General features: G+C 43.8%; 1 protein-coding gene across 1 annotated transcript in view; it reads right to left on the reverse strand.

The window, feature by feature from the left end:
- Positions 1–23,597: 23,597 nt before the first annotated feature.
- Positions 23,598–24,092, reverse strand: part of E2F7 (E2F transcription factor 7) — a 14,410-nt gene continuing 13,915 nt past the window's right edge. The window contains exon 11 of the mRNA XM_009580949.1: positions 23,598–23,774. Coding sequence (XP_009579244.1) covers positions 23,598–23,774 — 177 coding nt within the window. The remainder of the gene's footprint in view (positions 23,775–24,092) is intronic.

A 24,092-nucleotide genomic window follows, 5' to 3' on the forward strand; every position in this document is an offset into this window, starting at 1 on the left:
CCACAAGTGAGCCAGCACAACAGCTAAATACTGCCAATATGCTGCAGCTGTCCTCCCTCCATTTTCTTCCTTCTCCTTCCTTCTTGGAGGCATCAGACCTGCTGTGAGAGCAGTGTGGTTTGTTGCACTGGTCTGCGCACATTGAGGGACAGACTTCCAAGGTTTCCATGAACTTCTTTGTACAGCCATGTACAAGAAGTCTGAGTCTGTTGCTAGCTGTTTGAAACTCTGAAACATGAATCTAGGTGGAAGAAGACCTGCCATAGAGATCTGATAACAGATCTTAATTGGTCGTCTTGTCTCCCTACCTCTCTCTTTTACTTATGCCTTCCTCCAGTCCCCCTGGATGATCCAATCCCACTAGAGGGGCATGCAAGCATGAGCTGATGGGCTCTTCCCTGAGCCTGTGCCTCCTGTCAGCTGAGCTCTTCCAGAAGGGGTATAAGGTAATCAGGGTAACATCCTTCAGTGCATCATTTTGCATGCAGGTGCTGCTGCATGCTAACTGTGTTGAAGATAGCATTTAGCCTTTCTATAGCCCTGTTGGATTGCCTCCTTTTAAATGTTTCCTTACCAGGAGCTCATCTGGAGTCCTCCTGGGCCTCAGCTGCTGTGTTTGAGAAGGCCTGATTCAATCATGTTCTTTCTCAGAACCAGGTAAGACATCTCCAAACACTTCTTCTGAAAGATGACACTGCCTTTTCTTCTGTCTTCTCCCATTCCAAGGCATGCAGTGATGTCTCCCCTTCCGTTTACCACGCTCACCAGTATTTTTTCTGAACACACTAGTTCTGCCATACTTTAAGAAAAGTATCTATTGCCAGTGTATGGATGGAAACAGAAAGGGGCACTACAGAGACAAAATTTAGCTCTGACACCAGGAAAGGTTTTTTTAAAACTGTGGCCTGGATTCCTACTTCTTGTCTTCAGGCACTTAAAAGAGGTGCCAAAGAGCCCAGTCGATAGAGCTGATTCCAGGTGGTAGTTGGGTTTTTTTAGCTTGCCTCAGGTACCATCAGAAAATGCCCATCTTCCTCTGTTGTCCACCTTCCCTAGGACAGGGCTGGACCGTGCTGTGACTCTTGAGGTGATAAAGAAGGTCGTCTGCATCCTGGAAATCCTCTTTCCTGCTGTGAGCCTGGAAAACGCATCCCAAGCCTCAAGAGTTGTTCCTATGAAATAAAGATGTTGGTACCCATAAAAGATGCTGGCTTTCCTGTTCAGATGCCAAAATACACATTTAGGTTTTGTTTCATACAGTTACCCACTTGTTTGAAGTTGCGAGCACATGCTGAGTGTTAGTTTCCTTCTTTCCTTGTTTCAAAGTGTACACTGCGTGTCTGTATAAAAGTATCCCTGAGCGTAGGAAATCCTTCTTCCTTTCATTGTGCATCTATTGGACATGTCATCCATTTGTGTAAACAAAAAGGCGAATTTTGAAAAAGTGGAAAACCCCAAGGGCTTAATTGAATTAACTCATTTTTTGCCTTTCAGTAGATTGTATTTACCTCATTTTGCAAAGTGTAATACTCCTGAAACTTTCCACATGTTTCTGAGGGGTCCAAACCCTGTAGGGTCTCAAGGCATCCGATTAATTAGGGATGACTCGGATTGCTGTGTAAGCCTGGCTGCGGACGGAGTGGTCTCTATCTCACTGGAAATCATCTGCAGGATGTAAATTATATAAAAAATTAGAAATTATTAATTCATCTAGACAGAAATAAGTTGTACAGAGATAGTTAACTGCTGCGGTATTCGGAAGAGCTTTTCTGCAGGGCATGCGCTCTCAAGCCATGTAGATAGCCAGCAAGGCTGTGGAGTGATGGGGAAGGCTGTAACTTCTGCCCGCTGCAGCATCTGATCTCTCAGCCCTACAACACAAGAAACCCGGAGCAGCTGTACAGTCTCCAACAACCAGAGCGGGCCTGATCCAGCCTGGGCTAGCATAGGGGACCTTGCTTGGTAGGTTTACAGCAACAACAGTGACTGTGTAGTCAAGTGTTTCCATATGACTTTGAAGTGTATTTTTTCTTTTTCATAAATAGATAGGTATCTTGTTTCCCCAAAGAAGAACAGAGCATGGCTTCACTTCCCAAGGACACCCATGTGCCTGTGTGCAGGAAGGAAACATCTGTGCAAGTGAGCAGAGGTGGTGAGGAGTTTTTGCTCTCTGCTGGTTTGTGGGAATTTATTGCAAGCCACTTGAAGGTTTTGTATAAAGTGAGTCATGTACTAATGTCCTCGTACTCAGGAGTATTTCGGGGCTGGGGTTTTACATCTGTTTTGCTTTTTGCTTGTTGTACATGAGATGGCAAAGGAAATTAATTGGAGGGGCCATAGCTGTACCATCACTGAGCCTGAGTAATGGCCAGCATTGGAGATCAGGCCTGTGTCTGGTCAGACTGGAAACTGTGCCCAGCCTGACTAGGTGCAGGTGTGTTTCCAGGGGACCTGGCAGGACCTGGAAGGCATCAGCGTGCCACCCGCACTCTGTGATGCCCACACATCGTGCAGCATTACCACACATCATGCGGCATGAACGATGGGGTCCAGGACCTCTGTGCATCCCCAGCCGCTCCAGTCCCCAAGGAGATGTTGACACAGACAGGGAGTCTGTGGGACGGTGGGGAGCAAGTGCCCTGCAGCCCCTCTCCCTTGCTGTTAGCTACCAACAGTATTAGTGGGTCACATTTTATGAGAGAAGGTACACGGGTAGTTTATAGCTGTCAGAAGGGTGGAACAGGTGAATAGCTCAGAGGCTGTCAACTTCAAAAGAGAAAGAAGCCAGAAAGATGTAACACAAAGCTACCGTTTGGATGCTGGCTGCTCATGCTGGTTCTGGAAAATGGTTTGGAAACTTACGGGGCTTTAAACTGCAGGAAACCAACATTTAAAAAGAAATAGGTTCTCCTGCCCTCCTTATCCAGTAGATGATGATCCAAAATGCTTACAGTGCCAAAGGGCCTATTCAAAGTGATAGGGGCTTTGAATCCCACCCGTCAAGACCGGGTCTTAACAAATGTCTCCTTGGAAATCGGTGCTAAGGGCCTAATCTGGCAGTCACTCTTCTGGAAGAGCCCAGAAGGTTTGTCTGTAAAAGGATGGCAGGAGGGTGTTCTGTGGCATTTCTAATCCCAATTGCTATACACTGTAATAGGATCTGTAATGCTTCAGTTGTTTGGACGGGTGGCTTGGCAATTGTTTTCTTCTTCTTCTGGCATTTTCCCAGTTTGTTTTTCTTAGTAGAAATGCATATATAGGAAACAATATTCTATTTTATGGAATTGGTCAGAAACTGGACAAAAAATAAATATGTCAATTAGACCGAGCAGTGACTGATCCTGTTCTGAAGTAATTCCCAAATTACAAACGTTCCTCGGCTCCCCATCGCTCTCTCTTCTCCAAGCCTGGCGGCTCTCTTCATTCCTAGGCGTTCCCTTCATTCCCAGCTTGTAATGTCTGAGATGAAACACTATTAAATATAATAAAACATATTTAGGGGACACAATCTGCTACCCTGCCGGTATCTATAATAACAGAGGTGCTTAAAAACTGCACAGAAAAAGGCAACTCTATTTTTTCAAGTGTACCTACTGCTCAGTAATGGTTCTGTCAAACTGAATCTCCATGCCCTACTGTTAAAAACTAGGCATCTGGTATAGTATTCATTTCCAGAAATATTTTCTTCTACTGTCTGAAAATGGCCTCTTACTTTACTATGATGATTTTAAAGTACACCAGAGATGTGTTTTCCTGCATAGCTATTCATTCTGCCTTAGAATATAGAAAAAACAGATGGGACTCATTTTCTCTTACTTGGTCCAAACATTTCAACAAGTGGGTTATTTTCCTTACCAGCCTTTGGACTCCTCACTGTTCTTAATAGGATTATTTGGATAAATAAACTCATCTAACATTGGCCCTTTATTAATCGTACACCTGAGGCAGAACATGCAGAAGTTAATGGAAAGAAAGGATGTCTGCTCCGGTAAGAAATGAGCTAATATTGCTTTCCTATGAAAAGGCATAAAATTCTTCTTGCATGAAACAAAAATTCATTTTTTTGGCATAAATCTCCAGTTTTGTTTCTGCTATAGTTCAACGAACACCAGAAAGTGAACAGGTTGGAATGTAGTTTGGGAAGGGAAAAGAAGGAAGACTTATTGTAAGTACTTTATGGTTTACAGATGTTCCAGGTAGGCATATAGATGTCTCTCTTGTTTCAGAGTTATCCCTGTACTATTTTGCCAATGTTCAAACTAATTTCTCCCTTTGAGGCTCTATCTGCCTCAACTACAGTTGGAAGAAAACAGGTTACAGTCTAGCGTGCAGCAAAAGCAAGATAAAAGAATCAAACAATGAAAAAACCCCACTATGCCAGTTTCCACTATAGACAGGAAAGGAAAATTTTCAAAAAATGAAATTATGAAGTAAAATAGGATGGACATTCTCCTCCTTTTCCTTCAGAGGTGAATGAATTAGCAATGCAAGGATGCAATGAGATACATATATCGGTGATAGATTTCAAAGACAATATTGAGATGGAAATCTTGAACAAGGGAAATTAAAAGCTGAGCAGTGATGTAAGTATGCAGATCACAGAAGAGGTGCAAGTTAAACTCCCATATGTCATCCTAGATGGCCTACATCTTCTTCCCAAGCTCTCATCATCAAGGAGCTGAAGCTGTAGTAAAATGTGCCAATGGGCCGTACCTACCTTTAAGATTAAATTTTTTGACGCTGGGAGTGACTGCCATGACTGAGGTGCTCTGACACGCCACCCTGTGTAATGTTTCTTGCTTTCTCCTCATCATCGGGCCTTTTTGTAGAGGGATTGTGGGATTATAGGTGCAATGGAACTGATGCTATGATGGAGTGGAAGTAGGAGTGGGACTGACTCATCCCTTGTACCTGATGACTGAAGGTGTAAGTGACACTGGTGTGTTGTCCCAGTGTGCAAGAAAACATGCATTGCCAACAGATACAATAGTGGAAGAGGGCATTGCCTGCTCCTTTTTTTTCTGCTGGGCTGCCAAAAGCTCCAGTTTGCTTAGATCTGCTAGTAGGGCTACTCATGAAACTCCCTTCATTGGTTCAGTCCACGTGAGCTGTTAACCAGTACCTACGAATGGAGTTGTTTAGACTAACAGAAGTGATTAAGGAGATGCTCTCCTGAGGAGCAGGGGAGAGTGGTGATGAGCGGCTTGCAGCAAGCTAAGAGCACTCGTCTCCTCGACAGGTGCAGTTGCGTTTGTCCTTGGTATGAGGCCCTGCTGTGAATTTGGCCCAGTGAATTTACTACCCTGTAAACGTGGAGCTGGTTGCAACTGTGAGTTTGAAGAGCAGGCATATAATTTTAATGTTTTTACCAACTCCTTCAGCTAGAACTGCATTAGGACAGTTAGCTATGGCACCTGAGAAACTAGCCAGATCTGTGAAAGCAGTTTTTTCAAGCAATCCTCTTATTTTATATATAAAGGACTCATTAAAAATAAGTCAAGTTGTGGAAGAGTGTGTAGGTAATTGCACTGTACTATAATTTCTCTTTATATACTACGGGAATAAACCAAGCAGACAGAGTGGCATATTTGAGAAGAGGTAGAGGAGATGACCCTGCACAAGGTCATTTTGTTTCTGGACAAGACATTTGTCACAGCTGCAGTATTGTTCTGCTTTGGATGAGAAGAGCGTGCAATGTATTTTTTAATGAAATATTTAAGACACTGTTCCCAATGTGAATGTGGTCTAATGAACACTGTGTACTAATCTCTGTTAATGTTGATTGTGCCTGTGACCTTGGATAAATCATTGCATCTCTTTGTGCATATCACCATCTATAAAATGTCTTCCTCACGGATGTGTAGTGAAGATTCATTAGTTAATGTTTACAAAGTGCTTTGAAGACATAAATACGGTTATTACTTTAACAACTCTGAAGTTTATGAGATTAAGAGGGCATCTTACCCTTTGCATCCTACTCACCAGTTGGGGGCTACAGTAACCATCCCATAAATAAATGCATCATTCACATCAATCTTTATGCATATCTGTTATCTGCTACTAAATGTCTTTATAAATCTACAAAATGCCTTTATAATTCTACATGGTCACTGGCTATCCACTGTTTATGAATGCCTAAGCTTTTATGGCAATTAAGGAGTAAATTACGTTCATTTTTACAAAAATTGTACACTAGAGATGAAAGTTTTTTGCATACACCAGTATGATTTGTCACTCCAAGCAGCTACAGGATGATTTGTTTCAGTAATTCCTTTATTTATATAATCTAAAGCACCTCATTTCCCAGGCAAAGAGATGAATCCTGTCTGGATCTGGGGGTGCCATTAAAGTGAAATAAGATTGAAATTCATAGGTTTATTGTGTGCCGAATCTCTGGAGGACATTGGCAGCTATTGTTGTAAGTGTCTTTTCTGAGCTTCCAGATGAATATACCCAAATGATGTACCCCTGCTTCTTATGCTGTAGTTTAATATGCTACAGGAGATCTCTCTAGCACAGTGAAGCAATAGAAGTCTTGATGAGAGCTATTGAAAAAGTGTGAATGCTCGTAAAAGCCTGACTAGAAATCATATATATTGCTGAACTTCAGATTTCCACCAATGAAAATGGAATCAGACTTTGTCCCAAGTTGATTGGTAGTGTCTTTTTTTGGCCTTTTTGCAAAAAGGAGCTGCAGTGCCATGGAAATAAGCAGGAGCTGTCAACTCTTAGAGTAGTTCAACATTGCTCTGATTTATGTGTTGATGTACGGTCCCTGTGCTAATGATAAATAAGTGTACAGTTATTTATCGTTAGCATAGTCCATGCCTCCATTTCCCTATGTTCTTCTGTTCTTTTGTATTGTTGAATGAGTTCATTTCTACGGTGAAGAAGGGAAGTATACGTGGAGATACGAGGAACAAGAGCGGTGTGTTTAGCACGGCATGACACGGGCCATGAAATACTGGATGAGGCTCCTTTCCTTTACCGGGAAGGATTACTAGGAAGGAAGACCAGGAAAACCATGAGCATCTATTCATTGATGACAAGACCAACTGTGAAGAGACAGGTTTTTTGGCTTTGCTGCCATCTAGCAGAAGATAGACAGCCTGACACCCACCCACCCGCTGGGACAGAGAAGCAAATTAGATTCCTGAGGTAGGTGGGGAATAACGTGGATTTTGGCTGAGGTCTGAGCTCGCCATTCTGGCCTAAGGCCTCTGCCTGTTCATAGTTGACTGTTAAAAGGTGGCTTCGTTTTGGAAGAGCAGTTACTAGGCTGCTATTCCCTCCTGCTTGTCTTTACTTGTCTTCTTCAAGTGCAGAACTAGCTGAGACTCACTCACGTCACTGGAGGAGTGAACCAGGATGCTGCTTCCCCGTTGGTACCGTTACGTTGAAGGAGATGTGAGGACAAAGATAAAGAGACTTAAAAGAATTTGGATACACCCTCTGAAGACAAACCTTCTCAGCAAGAGAAGAGCCTTTTTCTTGCTAAGGACTGGATTTCTGGGGAAAGGAAAGAACTCCTCATGTGTACAGAACACATTTAATAATAATCCATTAATAATAACAGTCACCTTGATCTGGGTTTGGTCGAGGCTCATGCTAAAAAAAAAAAAGCTTTAGCTTCTAAAGCATTTCAAGCAAGTCATTAGCTGATTCTCAGTTTATACTGCTTTGTCATCTGGACGGTCTTGAACAAAGCTTAGTTACGTAATGACCATGTTAGGCTCCTAAATGAGTTTCCTTTCCTGTAATTATTAATCCTCCAGCTTCCCTCTTTCTTGCAATCTCATTTTCTCCTGCAGCGTACGTTCCTTTTGCAGAGACAGATAACTAGATCTTGCAGACAGTCATTTATGGTCTGTGTTCGTTAGTTCACAGGCAAAGGAAGCTAAGCAGACTCTACTCTGATTTTCCTTTTGTTCAATGGAAACTGAACATTTATTATGGTTTTGTTGCTGCGGGAAAGTTCAACTGCTAACGTAACACAGGCTAAAAAATCGCAGAAAGAGAAATGTTTCATGTTCTGGAACAACTGAGCTTACATGTATTTTCCAGGGAAGGAAAAAAACTGGTAAACCTGAGTTGAGTTAATTGAAATGTGCCTGTGAGGCTAACAAACATTATGAGAATCTTGTGATTAGGCTCAACCTAAGGATTAATCAGACCATTCAGCCTGAAGGTTAAGATTTAAAAGAAACTGAGGCAAGTTAAGATACAGGAACATACAGACAAATCACCCGGGTAAGTCTGCCCTGTAGCAGTGTTCATTATATGATTGAAAGTAAGTCATTTTTCCTGCCAGATCAGATTAGACTGACTTTTTTAAAAGATAAAGTGAGAAGTTTTATTCCCATTTTTTTTTCTTTTGGACATCACAATATGTCGACAGTCATTTGTCTATGAGGAGTATGTCAGAAGCAATGGGACCCGCACTCAGCTGAGTTTCTGGGCTGCTGCTTTTTCCTAGGGCGTATGAATTCAGCACTAAATCATGTTCTAGGTCTCTAAATTACATTAGATGTCATGTGCATGCAAATATGTGTTAGGTAGTTTAAGAAATCCCTGGGGGCGGATGTTGACCAACTTTCCTTCCCGCTGAGGTGCAGGTGGTTGAGGAAGGGCAGTGAGGGAGCGTGGGGCATGCTTCACCTTCCTTGCTGGAGGTGCTGGCTGGACAATCCCCTTCAGCAGAGCCTGGGGAAGCTCTCAAGGGGAGAGGGCTGGGCTGCATGTTCAGCTCCTCCAGAGACAATTGGTCCATTTCACACTGGCAGGGTGACAGGCGGGAGGAAGGGAGCTGGGGAGTGAGGGTGTCCAGGAAACCATCATGGCCCATCAAGATGCGTGGGGCTGCTGGGAGGAAAAGCCTGGGTGCCATGGGACCCTGCCCTATACACTGCGGATGCTGGGTTCATGAGAAGGAGCTCATAGCTCCTCCTCTAAGTCTCCTTTTAATTTTGCAGTAGAGATATTGTTAAAATATTTTATTATTACACAAGCCTTCTTCAATTATTTCTTTTTCACCAAGTCTAGTAGACCAGAAGGGAATGGTGTCTCTGCTCAGATGTGCACCAGTAACAAGCCTGAAGAGCTCACCCCCTCTAGTGTGGTGTCTGCAGTAGGGTGACATGGACTGCATATGCTCTTTGTTGGGCTCAGCCTAGCAGAATTTCATAATTAGGCTCTGCACCTAGTTAAGAAGGGAAACATTCATATATGCTTAAGTAAAATAAATGACCTTAACCAAGAGAGGAAATAAGAGACTAACTTAAGCTTTACAACAAAATAGCTTTCAAAGCATATTGTCAGTGTCACCCAAATAATTGTTTTAAATTTAGTAAAGTTAAATCAAATAGAGTATTTTGTAAAAACGAGAATGTCTCGTGCTGCAGAAATGTGCATTTAAGCCATCCAAACAACACTATTGTGGCAGTACAATTATGATTTAAAGCCAGATTAAAATAAATTGATTTTTGCATCAACCTACTGGTGCCTTTACCATCATGTCAGTTTTTCTGAAGTCCACCTCGGTGCATGTTTCCTTTATGGACTGGGAACTCCTAGGAACTCTAGGGAACGTTCCTCTTTTATGTTCACCAGATCAAGACTGGTTGAATTAGGGCTGTTAGTAGCTATTAGCTTTTCATCAAGAGGCAGCAGTTATGCACCTTAACAGTTGTTTGAAATGCCCATACAGCAGAATAAATGCCCAGTACACATTATACACTGTGTCATAGCCCATAGCCTGAAGAAATATATGTACCTGGCTACAAAGGGGGGAAATGAGGGCAGGCACTGATAAGTCTGCTGGACCCAGAGGCCTGTTTCATTCTTGCAGCTGAGCTAATGTCAGCAGTGCTGTGTTTCTAGGAGCAGATACTGCATTTGTTCCAGCGTGGGACAGTGCTAGTGCTTGCCAGAACACTAGACCAATGCATTGACTTGCTCAGGGTCCTTTTACACCCCTCCTACATGGGGCTATATGTCACACACACACGTAAAAAAAAAAATTTTTGTTAAAGTATATTTGGGTCATGAGCATATTCAGGTCTAGAGTGCAGCATTACAGATTTGATTTTCTAAGGCCACCATCAATTTGAGGTCACCTGGTGAGACCTTTTGTAATGCAAAACTGAGTGGCTGTAGTTTTGCTGCTGCTGAGGACTTGTGGATGGTTTAAGTGGAGCTAAGAAAGCTTCTTGCTCAGCCTCACAGTTGGTATTTGTTTAGAAATCAGCAAGCTATTGATGTGGACAAAGCTTTGCAGAACTCAAGGATGTCAGTACTTCTCTAGTGAAGAATGCTCCCACTTGTCTGTCCTCTGAGATCCCCATTATTGAGATGCACCTGTGTCTAGGACTTTCTAGAAATTGTAGGTTTCTTAGGGCCAAAATAAACCTTTTTTATGTTATGTTCTGCCTGAAAAAGGTGTTTGGAACAGGAACCAGCTGAACTGCAGGTGCATTAAGAACCGTGACAGGATGGTGTTGAATAGACGATGAGGAACACTGCTAGCTGTGCTGTTAAGAGCTCGTGGAGACCATATCACTTCTACCTCCCCATGCTTCTCTTCCTGAAAAAAAAGAAAATCAAGCTCTACATAGTCAAATAGTAGTTTTACAGGGTAGTGGACTTCATCTGTCTGTGTCAGCTAGAAAACTATCACTTTTATCAGCTCTTCAAATACAACATACTTGGTATGGATATTAATGTGATTTTCCTGCCCACAGTAGACAGGATTTGGGGCATGGCAGTGATGTGCTCCCAGCAATTTGTTGCTAAGCAGAAATGTTGCTTAGTTTCACATCAGCTGAAATATTTCCAGTGTGTATGGCTCCCATTCCAGATGTGCATTTCAATGGTTTAAATTCAGAAGTTATGAACATGTAGATACCCCTAGTCATACTTGGCTTCAGGGCCAAAATGTTGATAGAACAGAATTTCATTGAGATAAATGCAGTGAGAAGAAATATTACACGACATGACCTTACTGCAGGCACTCAAAAATGTTTTGCAGTGAGATACCTTAGCCTAACTAGCATGCTACCAAAATATTTTTCTAAGGCATTAATTTTCTCCGCATCTCCAGATATACCCGTTGTCCTGAACTTAGAGAAGTCCATCCTTTTCTCCACTTTTGTCCTACTTTTCCTCCAGAGGTACAAAGTTAAATCCTATTTACTTCAGTTCGTTAACTGAACTGTGTCATATTAGTTCCTGATGCAACTTCATTAACTTCAGCACAGTCTCACCAAGGATTAGCTTGCCCAGCTCACCAATCCCAAAGAGAAAATAATTTAATCAGATGTAACTGTCATAACCAACAAACAGCCCAAGAAAGATTCTTCCTTACCTTGAAGTCCACTGTCTTCGTAGTCTAAAAATGCCATGTGACTTAGGCACTCTCAGATGCTTAAATGCCCTCAGAGTGGTGTAAGTGATAGCTTCACAAAATTGAAAGCCTTAGGAAGCAGAGATCAAAGCAAGCTTTTATAGTTTTGCTGTCTGTGCAAAAAATTCTCTCCTTGTAGTATGTCATAGTATGAATTCTGATGTCTTTCAAGTGATATTTAATCCAGGTCCCAAGTGGGATTTTTTTTGTCTACACTATGGCATGATGGATGTCCCATACGGGTGACTCACTCATCCCTAAAATCTCCTGGAATTGTGTCACTATGCAACAGGATATTCACTGAAAAAAATCTATCCCTGAACAACAAACTAAAATTGCAGTAAAAATAGGAGGTGATTGTGGTAAGGCTGAATGATGAATCCATTAAATGGAGAGTTTAAAAATTACCTTTGGTTTTTTATATATAGATATATATGGATATTTTATTCATGGTATAACTTTTACTATCTTGAGAGAAAGCACAAAAAGACTTGACTCCTCAAACAGAAATCACAAAAGTGATTTATAGATTCAAATTGATCTATGGATTTCTGCTGACAGAACTCATGACTTCATCTAAACTAGCAAAAGTTTTATTCTGCAATTCCAACAAAATCAATGAATCAATAATATAGGAAAAAAGAAAATAAAAAGGATTGTTACCCTTTACTTATGTTAGCTCAACCGTACTGCAGTGAGGACTCAATTAAAGTGTAGCAGAAATGCTCCCGAGAGCAGACTGACACAGATTCATTTGATTCCTTAAAAAGCACCTACCTGGCATACAAGTGTTCTTCTGGAGAAAGTACTGTGTGGAACAGTCCTCTGTTACCAGAAGGACAGGACTGAAAACGTCTCTCATTTTCAGATGAATTCTCTATTGCTTTTTTCAAGAACTGCTGCAATGAGGGTAATTCCTTCTCCCCTCTTCCAGGAGCTTCTCCATATTTCCTGTTTATTAGTTTTGCTGATCTCTAAATGCCAACCTGGGACAAGAAAGCAGGGACTGTCCCTGTAGAAGAAATATATTTATGTGCCCTTTTAGTCCTGTCTCAAAGGGTGTGAACATGACATGGGAGACAAGCTTCTCCACTCCTCAACAAGCTAGTACTAGGGTGGGTAGTCCTACAGCAAATTACTCCCTGACACAAGGAGGATGGATGAGGGTGGTCATGCCCCAGAGGACCATGCCTGAACAAGCTGCACCACCTTCCAGGCAACACATCTATGGATTTGCTTCAAGTTGTAACATCTTTCCCATTTTACAGAACGTACGTAGGATCTTCATCTTGTTTGCAGTTTGGAGAAGGATGGGACCCGTCAGGATATGTCATAATGCAGTGATATAAAAGGAAAACATGGGAGAAGACCAGATGTTTGTACAAGGGGCTATCTTTTTGAAATGCAGGCTTCACCCTCAGTTAATATAAACAGGCAGAGGCAGCACTGTCTCCAGCTGTTGTACAGTGCTGTATGAACGACAGAGCTGTGCCAGCTATTGTAATCCCAGAGAAGACCAGGTAAACAGTTTCAGGGGACTGTCATGAAAAAGCATCACAGTGCAATGCTCAGTAAGTGCTTGGATTTGCTGACACGGCACTCATTCCAGAATTGTTTCCAAAGCTGTGATCATCTTATGGTTGCTTCATCTTATGGTTGCTTTTCCTAGATTTAAACGGAAATTACCTAGCTCCTATTCTGGTTCAGCTGCAGTTGACTTGCTGGCTGGCTGTTGTTACTGCAAAGGTTTCTGTATTTCTTTTATTATTCTCCTTCTCCACAGCATCAGTTTTGTTTAGCATTTTGTTCTCCAAAATGTTTTCAATGTCCTTTTTTTTTCCTCTCACATACATTTCCAAGCTGTAAACAAGCTGTATAGCTGGTGAGCAGACAGGAGACACCTTGAAAGGATAGGATGGACATAAAAACATGAATTCCCATCAGAATAGAGCTTGAGTATCTTCAGCTGTGGTTAGGCAGGTATTTGCACTTCTGGTGTGGCAATTAGACCCTTGAGTGTTGGGCTGTCGGAGGGGATATGCAAACTTCTTATAATACAGCTTTCTGATGAGCTACTAAGAACAAAACCCCATCAATTCTAGCAAATGCTAGATATACTCTGAATCTGTTTGCTAGAAGAGAGCTTTAGCCAGATGTGGCTGGGCAAAATTCCCCTTGCACCCCAAGGGTGGGTTACCGCTCAGTGAGCACTAGCGGCTGCTGCTGTCATCCCAGGAATGGCTGTGTTCAACTGGTGCTGCGTGGGTGAGAGTGACCACAGATCCTCTGGTTGTAAAGATGTTTAAATCCAGCTCATCACGCTGCTAGTCATTGATGCAAATGTCTTCTGTTTGAAGTACTGCTGAAGGGGGAAGTTCTTTTTACTCCCATCTGGTTATGACTAATCTCAGCCAGGCTCCCTTTGGCCAAAGAGGGGCCCAGGACAAGAACGGTCTCTCTCCCTCCTAATTACAGGGTTTACCCTTTGGTTTAACACAGAAAGACTAGTAATTAGAGTACAGAAATGCCAGTAGGTGTATGTGAACATGGAGTCAGTTTACAAGGTGATATGTTAAAGCTGATGCAAGCCTGTACACAATCTCCTTCTCATTATGGAGGTGTAATTAATCACTTTGTCTCCTTATCACACTATTGGATTAATTAGAGTAATTTTAACCTTCCTCCCTATCTTGGAATCCGCTCTGGTGCAACCAAAGCCAATTTCCTTTGGAAAATGTGATTGAGATTTTGTATCTGTGTGGGTGTGGCTCTGCAGAGATCTTCTAATATTAAGTCGATTTTAGCCTTTTCATCTATCACCTGAACTTGAACAGCATGTTAAAGTCATTGCCTTGGAGAGCATCCCTCCTCGGGGTGTCTCGTTGGCCAAGCTGAGGAGCTTAGCTGGCTGAGTCTGAGGTCGGCTCCTTTGCTGATAAGGGCTGCGGTGAAGACAGCTATAGGCGAGGGCCTGCCCTTCCTCTCCCTTGGGAGCTGCTTTCAGCTGAGGCTTTACTGCTGGTCCCACCTGGGCTAGGTGGGCTGGTCCCACCTGGGCTCATACCTCCATCCATGATCTCGGCCTGGATCCGGACCCGCTGGCTGGGCTTCCTGGCTTGGCCTCAGACCAGCCTGGTCGCTGAGCTGGGTGATTGCTGGGCGGCGCCTGGCCCTGTCTCTGGGCCTGATCCAGACCCTCACGTGCCACTCAGCATCCTGGCTCCGTGCTGCTGAGGCCGCCGCCTCTGCCAGCCTTGCTACCGCACTTGGCTCCCGGCGCTCCTTCCCTGGGGAGCGGCTAGCCCTTGCTGCACCCTGACACAAGTTTTTAGGACTCACCGAAGTCCACTAATAATCAAATAAACTTTCCCGTGTCTCCTTTCCATGGTCCAGTTCTGAGACAGCTCTGAAAGAAGTTTCACCTTGGTAAAAACTGAGGGCAATCCTGAAACCTGTAATCTGACATAGCCCAAAGCTCTAGGCTTTAGTCCTGTGTTTTATTTCAACAAATCAAGATTTATTGAATCACAGCACCTACCCTCCTGCTTGTCAATTGATCCCTAGACGTTTGGCGCCCATTACCCCATTCCCCTCCACCTTGCGGTGCGAGGTCAGCTGTGGTGGACATTAGGTTATGTTAAGGGAAGCTGGCCATGGCGGGAACAGAGGTCAGCAGGGCCATGGGAAGGAGAGCCTAGGTTTACTGAAGTCAGGAGGACCCATAACATCACAAAACTTCACAGGGAAGCAGCTTTCATGATTGAGATTATTCACAAGGCACAACAATTGCGATGCAAGGCAGACTTTCATGCAATTTTGCTGTGGTTTATATTCTGCAGCGGGGATGGGCTCTGGCTTCGCAGTGGTTTGGGTTTTGATATCAGACTCCTTCAGGCCTCGCTCAATCCCGATCAGACTGCTGTGGTAATGCAGGGACCATGTGGTATGTAGGAATCCCTATCAAAACATAGACCTTCACCCTCTCCCAGGTTCCACAAACCAGTAACACGCTCATTTGTGTGCTCGCCAGTACCCAGTCATTTATAACTGGACGGGAAATAAGAAAGTCCTTTCCATTTCACCCAACCCAGCAACATTTTGAGTGGCATGGAGAGTCCCACATTGGAGAGTGAGTGTTGCAGTGAGTAGCACGAGCTGGGTACTAAATGCACACCAGTGCAAGAGGCAGCCAGCATCCGTGTTTATGGGCTTCCCTCGGCGCAGCTTCTGTTTACTTCACAAATACGCTGCTACAAATGCCCCACGGGGGACTGAGCTCAGCAAGATGGGGGCCTGAAGTAGGAGTGAATCCTGTATCTCTTGTGGGATATAAGGAGCTGCTTCTGACTGCTGCTTGAGACCAGAGCCAGACTGTAAGTTGGTGGCTGTGCTGGGTAGGACAGGGCATGCCAGAAGGGTCAGGCATACTTTGATGCCCTGCTGCAGACTCCCTCTGCAATGGCCCTGAGCCTCCGAGCCCTGTGCCGGGTTGGTATCAGAGAGGAGCAAGGCTGCAGGTGAGTGGTCTGAGCTAGAGAGACTTCCCAGCAGCTCTGAGCAAGGAGGGACCATGGCATGCCATCAGGCATGTTGGAGGAGCAGGCACCCTGAGCTGCAGGTAGCAGGAGCAATGACAGAAGAAATTGGGATGTGGACCTCCTCTAGGAAAGGCTGATACTCTCTTTCCCCTGCCCTCACTGAGGAGTTTAGAGGTAAGAGATGGTGCAGAGAAAAGGCAACGGTGCTGAGCACAGGCAGTCGGAGTTTGCAGAGCCAAAGGCAGAGGACAGGCTGCCCATGCCAGGTGGGAGATGCATGAATTGGGCTGGTTTGTTCCCAGCTGCCTGCACCTTATAAAATGATAGCCTGCTTCTGGAGATACGGAGGACCTTCCCCCCACCCCAGGTGACCTTGGGAGCTGTGTGGCCCCAAGAGCTGTGCAAGTGTTCCCAGCAGTGCCTCAACACCTGGAAGGACCCAGGTCTGTGTCGTGCATCAGACCTTTCAGCCCTGTGGCAGTCAGTGTACCCTGTCCGGGGGCTGGCCTGGCTCTCTGCTTCACTTTAATCCATTCAGGCATTTTTCACCTCCTCTCTGTTGTGCTGAAAATGCTGAAATGTTTTTTTTTGCTGTAGGACTTGGAGAGGCCTCCCCTTGCTAATCGGCTGCCTGCTGGTGACTGACTCCAACACTGCACATGAACACACCTCGGTGCTGCCCCGTAGCCCCACACGAGGGGATATCTTAGGGAGGGATTTCTGCTTCTTGTCACTGCATCTCTGCTTTTCCTTTTAATTTTGGCCAGGCAGAATCCCTCCTTGAAAATTAAACAGAGGAAATAAGTATGACCTGGTTTTGCGTAGAATTACGAAAATAACATTTTTCTATGCAAAATCATAATCCAGACTTCCTGGGCTTCAACAGACTTAAAAGGTTGATGAAACTCTGAGATTCATTTTGCTCTCCTTAATTATACTCTCCATGTCTTGAGAAAGCAAAAGGGAGGCTACAGGCATGTTTACCCGGCATAACAAATGGCAGGGACTTTGCTAGGAAAAAGCTGGTAGGCTGGTACTTTCTTTCTGTCCTCTGGTTTCTCCCAGAGATAACAAGTCAGTAGGGTTGTGCAGGACTTTGCAGCTTGCACTGGCTTGAAGAAATATCTGGAGAGACTTCTTAACTGGGGGAGGAGGGAGGCTGGCGCCTGAGTGAATCCTTTTGTACTCTGCAGAGGCTCCTGGAGCTCAGCCCTAGCTACTCTGGCAGGGCATTGCGTAGTTATCTGATTATAGTAAAATATATTCCCTGACTGCATCTGAAACGTTCTTTCCTCTTTAATTGTATATGCTGGGAAGGCTCTCTCAGCCTCTTAAAATGATCTTTTATGTAACTCATTTTGAAGTATTTTTGTAACTGTCTTGTAGACATAATGGGCTCCAATCTATGTGATTTCAGCCTCACACTTATGAAGAGGAATCTTACATTAAAAATAAATGGTCAGACAGCAAGACAAGGTCACTCCAAGACCATCAGGCTTGTATTGCAGGAGCACAAGGGCAGGTTTTAATGCTCTCCCAAGCTAGCAGGCTTTGACATGTCCTCAGGGGCAGCCTCAAATAATGTGAAGTCCCAAGCAAGGCTGAGCAGAAAAGCCCTAAATTATTTTTAAACCAGTGAATGTACTTGTCCAACTGTTTCTAACTGCCTGCTCAATGGGGCTGCCCCTGCCCTCTCTCCATCTCCCTTTTCCCCTGCATGCCACCTCCACAAGCTACATCCTCAGCTCTTGTGAGGCCAGGTGATATTCCCGGTTGACTGTCTTTGCTCTGGTTTTAGAGAAGTCAAAGACTGCTTTGCTCAGTGTCGTGCAGTAGATGATGAGCAGAATTAAGCCCAGAACCAGGGGACAGATCTTCCGCCCCTTCAAGCCAATGTAAATCAAGAGTGAGTCCACTGGAGCCACTGGCATTGTATTAATATAAAGGAAGACAGGAACACAAGCATTTGCCACTTAGGCCTAAAATTGTCTGCAGAGACATTTTTTACGTCCTAGTTTCAGTGCAGTAACGATGGGAACCCTAATGTAGGTGAGGTGCCAGTGGCTGGTTTTGTCACGATGCCAGGCAAGCCTCAGAGCAGAGCTCCAGCCACCTCCTCCCTAACACCTTCTTCTACCTTATGTTCATTAAATGCCCAGTGCTTTTCAGGCACGGAACTAATTGTTACCAGTTAATCAAGATTTTAAAGGGGTGTAGGGTTATTAAATCACATGTTGGTTGGCTATCGGTGAGATGCAGGGACTGCGAAGACACAAAGTGTTTTTCTTAGCATGGAAGAATTGGCTGGCAAAGTAAGGGAGATGTTTCCTTCAGGAGAATTTATTGTTGTGGAGTGAAATCTTTATACCTACATCTTATTTTCTGGGCTTTAAATTGTTTCCCTTTTCTTCCCAAAATATTAAACCTTTCCAAATTGGCCTATTTCAGCTGTTGTTACAGGCACTTACGCACTTACCAAGTTGCAGTATTTTATATTTTTTGCAGATTTGTTTGATTCCCCTGCAGCACCTTCACTACCACACCATGCCGAGGGGGTAAGCCTGTAAACTGCTAGTTCACAGCTGTCAGTTTTGAAACAAGAAAGCAACTGTTGGAAAAAAAAAACAAGTTTCATGCTCCCCTCCCACCCAAATTTGGAATGTCATCTATGAAATTAAACTGCTGTCACATCCAGGGTGAGAAATATCCAGCCAGAGATGGGGGAAAGGCAGAAAGTCTGGCGTCTCACATTCAGGGTGAAAATGAGAACTTTATTTGGAAAATAGAGGAGCTCTGCCTGAGGCAGACCTTTTCATCCCCTGAGAGGTCCCATAATATCAGACTTGGAGGTCACGGCATTTTGCAAACAAGCAATGCAGCCTTTTGCCCACTCACCAGCAAAGTCGCCGTGCCCTCCCAAGGGGAGTGGGGGAAAGCTTCAGGCTCTCAGAGCTTAAGTCGGCGCTGACTGACACCATTAGGATTCATTTCATCGCTCCAGGAGGCCTTCGAGAAAGCGCTTGAAAAAAATACCCTAAATTCTTATCGCATTTCTGGTGCAATAAATGAATTTGGAAAAAATCTGGACGTTAATGCTTACTGCCCACATGGATCTTCTCAGAGGATCACAGTCAGCATGGCTTAAATTTGCCTCATTTGTGCATGAAGCCTTTCTTTTCACCCCTTTACATCCTGAGCTATCAAATTTGAAATTATTATGCAGGCCATGAAGCCTTGCTCAGGACCTCTCTGAGCTGGAAGGAGAAAGCGTTGCTGTGACCCAAGCACCTCTCAGGAAACCCTCCTTCTCGACCAAGATGGTTGGTGAAGACCTGCTTCCCTGGGCGCGGCGGGAGCAGGCTCTGCTTTGCTTTTGCTTCTGCCTCTGACAGCGTTTGCTGGCAGCGTTCAACACGTTCCAGCATCAGGGGGTTACTTTTGTCTCCCAAACTGACATTGGGCTGCCCAGCCCAGGCTGTGGAGCATTAAGACGTTCATCCACAATGCCACTGCTTTTAATTTTCCCTTTTTACAGAGAGAACTAAATCAGAGGGAGTTTGATGTTCCCCTCTAATTATTTTTTACTTCAGAAGGGGGAGTTTTAAGAGCACCAGTGAGGACGAGAACTACTAGAAGCTACAGCCCTGCTCGTCGGTAAGGAAACAATGGCCATGGTCCTGCCAGGGGAGCAGGAGCTAGCGTAGGGCTTGTTAGTGCTCCTCATTATTACACTTATCAGCCTTCCTCTGTCCGTTGAAAGGGAAAGTTAATATTGGTCAAGTCACAGGACAAAAAAACTCCAAAACAATATTGAGTGAGCTGCTGAGTTTTCATTTTAGAAATGAGTTTTGAGGAACTCAGCCCTTTGCAACTCAGGCATTTTGCAGCCGTTGTTGGTGACGTGGGACATTAACTCATGTCTCTTTAATTACAGGAGGGAAGGGGGCAATACTGGACTTGCTGAAATCAATAGCGAACCTGCTGTTGATTTTAATGGGAGCAAACTGAGTTTGGGTCACGCTGTGTCTTATGTGTGTCTGATTAGGGAAGGGAAAGGAAAGAGAAAGGGAAAGGAGGCTACGGCCACGTTCTCCGCTTCTCTCTCTTTTTTACGAGCGGTTGGTGGTCAATAAGCACGCACAAGCAAACGCCGGCTTCCACCTCTGGGAAGCTGGCCTCTGCGTCAGGGCCTGCCTGGCTCTCGGGCGCCTGCGGCCAGTGGTTGGGCAGGCGTTGCTGCCATCCTGTGGAGAGCCGGGCCGAGGGAGGGCTGCGGGGTACCCGGGGCAGGCCCCGCGGCGGTGGTGGGACAGGCCCCCGTGGTGGTGGGGCTGGGGACCACCTCGCATGGTTTTGGGCCAGGGCCATCGGGTGTTCCCCTGGCCAGCCCCAGGACTTTAAGAGCCAGTTTGCATTGCACTGGTCCGGCTGGAGCAGGAATCGTGCCCGTGCTGTGTAAAATAGCTGTCGCGAGAGCCACTGGGGCAAGCTGTCGTCCTCTGCTACTCATTCGGTGCTCAGAACCCACAGGGACTGCTCACCTGGACGCACGGTGGATGGATATTTCTTTTCAAGGGTGCTCTCCACACTGAAATCACAGCCTCACCTCGGTTTTAATTCCATTTTTATTCTGTAAAAGTTTAATATTTTGCTAAAAGATAGTATGAAAAAAAAATATTCAACCCAACAGTGTGATTGGAGTAAAGCGATACACAGACAGCTAAAAAGATGGCTAGAGAGCAGGAAAAGCAGGACGTCTAATCACTGAAGAACAGTTATAAACAGCAATAAAATTAATATCTATATTAAACTAGCAGTGCAAAGATACAAACTGGAAGCAGCTTTACATTAAAAATACAGCTTTTTAAATACAGAAATAGCACCAATTTACAAAAGACAATCAGAAATGTAAACGTGGCAGGTAGATTCAAGTATAAGTTATACGCTCACTCTCCTCAGCAACTGTCTTGGGACAGAAAGGTTTCACAAACCCTGCAGAACATCCTGGGTACGCACTTCGCCTCAGGGCAAATACAAATTCTGCTTTTCCAAAGCTACTTTGCTGATGAGTTGTTCCTAGTTTATTTTACTTCTTAGCTTTCAGTGAAGGCAAAGATAGGAAAGGTAAACTCATTCCCTCTTGACAATGTGGGACAACCCTTCCCCCTCACCAGTCTAGTTCAGCAGCTCAGGTACTACAAGTAGCATTGATCCCTTTGCCGCCCGACTGCTTCGGTGGTCCCACTCCTATTTTAGTGAGAATTTTGCATTGACAGAAACAAGACAGCATATCAACCCCCTTCTTCTCCCAGGCTCAAATCTGCTTTTGCAACCATGACCCATCAAACAGCTTTGATCGTGAGGGAGTCGATCCTCATTTCCAGACCTGCTGTATTTACGGAAACTCAAAACTGGAAGCAGAAATTGGAAACTGAAGATCCATTTTCAGTCCCTGCATTTTCAAGTATAGTTAGGTCAGTTATGGCACAGAATAACATTACTGACAAAGAAAGGCAATTTTTGTGATGATGCTTCAACTGGAGCGAAGAGACAATATTAGCTCTAATCCTCCTCTCCGCTCCCAGCTGCCATTTCACTAAAAGGCTGCACTGTACTAGAGGGGAAGAGGAAAGACAAGGTTTGGAGAACTGACAGCCACCATGTCATCCTGAACCCTAGCTGCCTGTTTCCAGCCCCAACAGCAACAAATGCACGCTAGCAAAAGTGCAGGGGCAGCACCGTGCCAATTACACATTGCTTTTCAAAGTGAAATTAATTTAAGCGGGCGTATAAGAAGAAATAATTCAGAAGCAAAAATTGTAAACTTTCACAACTGTAGTGTAATTTAAAAAAAACCCCAAACCTTAAAATTTAGCAGTCTGAAGATTTCTCTTTACCACCCCTGAAATTTCCTATGATAATTCTACTATAGATTTTCTTTCAACAAGGGCTAACCAGCCCTCCTTAAAAGGCTGTTATTGGTCTATTCTAAGATAAGGCCACATTACTCAAACTCCCAGCTTCACTAAAATTCTTTCTTAAATTCCATTTTCATAATACATTTCATTATAAAAATAAAAAACCTTATCAAATCCTCAACCCCCAAACAAAGTCCTAGCCTCCCTTGACAAACAAAGTAGCACATCCGACAGTGTATCTACCCTTGGAAAACCAGTACCGGTACCAATGAGAGAAGAGCTGGCCTTATGTTTGCTAAAAATCCAGAGTAACATGATGTCAACAGCAACACTTTCTGTCTTTTAAACAGGAAACTGCACAAATTTAATTGCAGATTGCTACACGAGTGAAAACATACCCAAGCATAAGAGCACTAACTCTTAAAATTATGTCCTATATTATTAATAGCACCATCCATTATTTGAGGGCTTTGAATGTTAACTGTTATACTTTTCTTCCTCTTCTTCTAAGGAATATGGATAATATTTTTCCCACTTCCAAAATTTATGGCTCCTGCTCTTTTCAGCTTCTTTTTATGGTTTAGATAGATACGCGCCAAAAGATAAGATCTCCCTTGTCTTCCAAGTACACTCAAATGCACTATTAACTAGTTAGGAAATTCCCATCAGTGAAGAGTTAGGCACTGAAGTACATACCCCTTAAGTAGACATAAGTAAACCGCTAAGTAGGCACTTAAGTTGTCTCAGGTTAGACTGAATCTAATCATGTGGTTAATGACTTACCAGTGTTCCTTGGTCATAAAGTCTAGACAATATATTTAAACGGGAGATGAAATCTTAGCATAGCCCTCTCAGTGGCTTGTCACTCTCAAATTACTTTGTCAAACTTATTTAAGGAATCAGGTTTTGTATTCTTTACATCTAACTTGTACATTTTGCTCAGAGTAAAAGAAAAAAAAAACAAGGACTAATACAGTTCATCAACACAATTATAAAAATGTTAACATTCACAGTTATTTTGGTCTTAATATTTTTCACATGTATACATTCAATCATATTGTGTTAAGTTATTATTAGGTTTTTCTAACCACAAGTGCTGGGCAAATTGTACAACAACCAACTGACATTCAAGTAATCCTACCCTGAGAAAATCTGTTATTCTGAAGCTGCAAAAAAACTTTTTTGCACTAACTCCCACTCCAGCGTACAAAATAAATAGCAAGGGGCTGCACTGCGGAGGCAGGATTTGACAGATTGGAACCAAGGAAGCAGTTGCTCTCGCAACTGCAGGAGTTTATCAATTTCACCACAGATTTACTCAGGGTAAGTAGAGTACATGCAAAAAAAATGCTTGCCCCAGATAAGTGCTAGACATCTCACTTAAAACCATGAATAAAGAACCCCTGGGGACTCCAAGGAAATCTGTTCACATCTCCTCACAGCAATAAAGAGAGTTTTCCAAATTAAAACCCCAAATACAATTTGATGCCCACAAGGCTGTGTGAAGCACAGCATCTGAATTCAAATCAGTACTGAAGGAACAATTCAGTAAAAGATTTTCAGTACCAAGAATGATTTGTGAAGAAGGTGGTTAACAGAACCGGTAGGTGAATAGGTAGCGGGGGAGCATGCCAAAAGGGATGACATTTTAACGTGCTCTTCTTACCAGGTAAGAGCTTGTTCTCTTGTAATCGATACAGGGTCCTAGGACAATCTGCCCACCCTTTGCAATGAGTGGAGTTAGTCGGGGCTGGTACTAGAGATTTCCAGTCTCCTCTGCACAGAGCTGGCATTTCTGGTCTGATTGCCTTCATTTTTCTTCCATGCAACAGGGTCTCCAAGACTTCCAGGAGTTTTGAAAAATGCCTCATGACGTGCAGGACGAATGCTCTTGGGAGTGAGGGGGGTTGATGAAGGCTATTTGTGAAACAAAACAAAAATGATTCAGTAGGGTTTTCTCAAAGCTTACATGCAAGCACGCAAACAGAAGACAGCTTGTAGACATTAAGCCCTGTACCCTGCTACTATAGGGAACCATGTCACACATCCTTTCAGAAGCTCCACATGAAAAGCTACGGGCTTTGCCGCTGCTTTTTGTTCTGGAACTCTCTGCCAGTACATCATTGCTGGAAGCTGAAAGCCTCTATCTCATTTCTAACTTAAATGTATTCATGACTAGGTCATACTCATTCATTCTTATGCCAATCTTGCCCTTCAGCTTGAATGGCTCTTTCC

The sequence above is a fragment of the Fulmarus glacialis genome, unplaced genomic scaffold (genome assembly GCF_000690835.1).
Source record: "Fulmarus glacialis isolate BGI_N327 unplaced genomic scaffold, ASM69083v1 scaffold3167, whole genome shotgun sequence".
Taxonomy (NCBI): Eukaryota; Metazoa; Chordata; class Aves; order Procellariiformes; family Procellariidae; genus Fulmarus; species Fulmarus glacialis.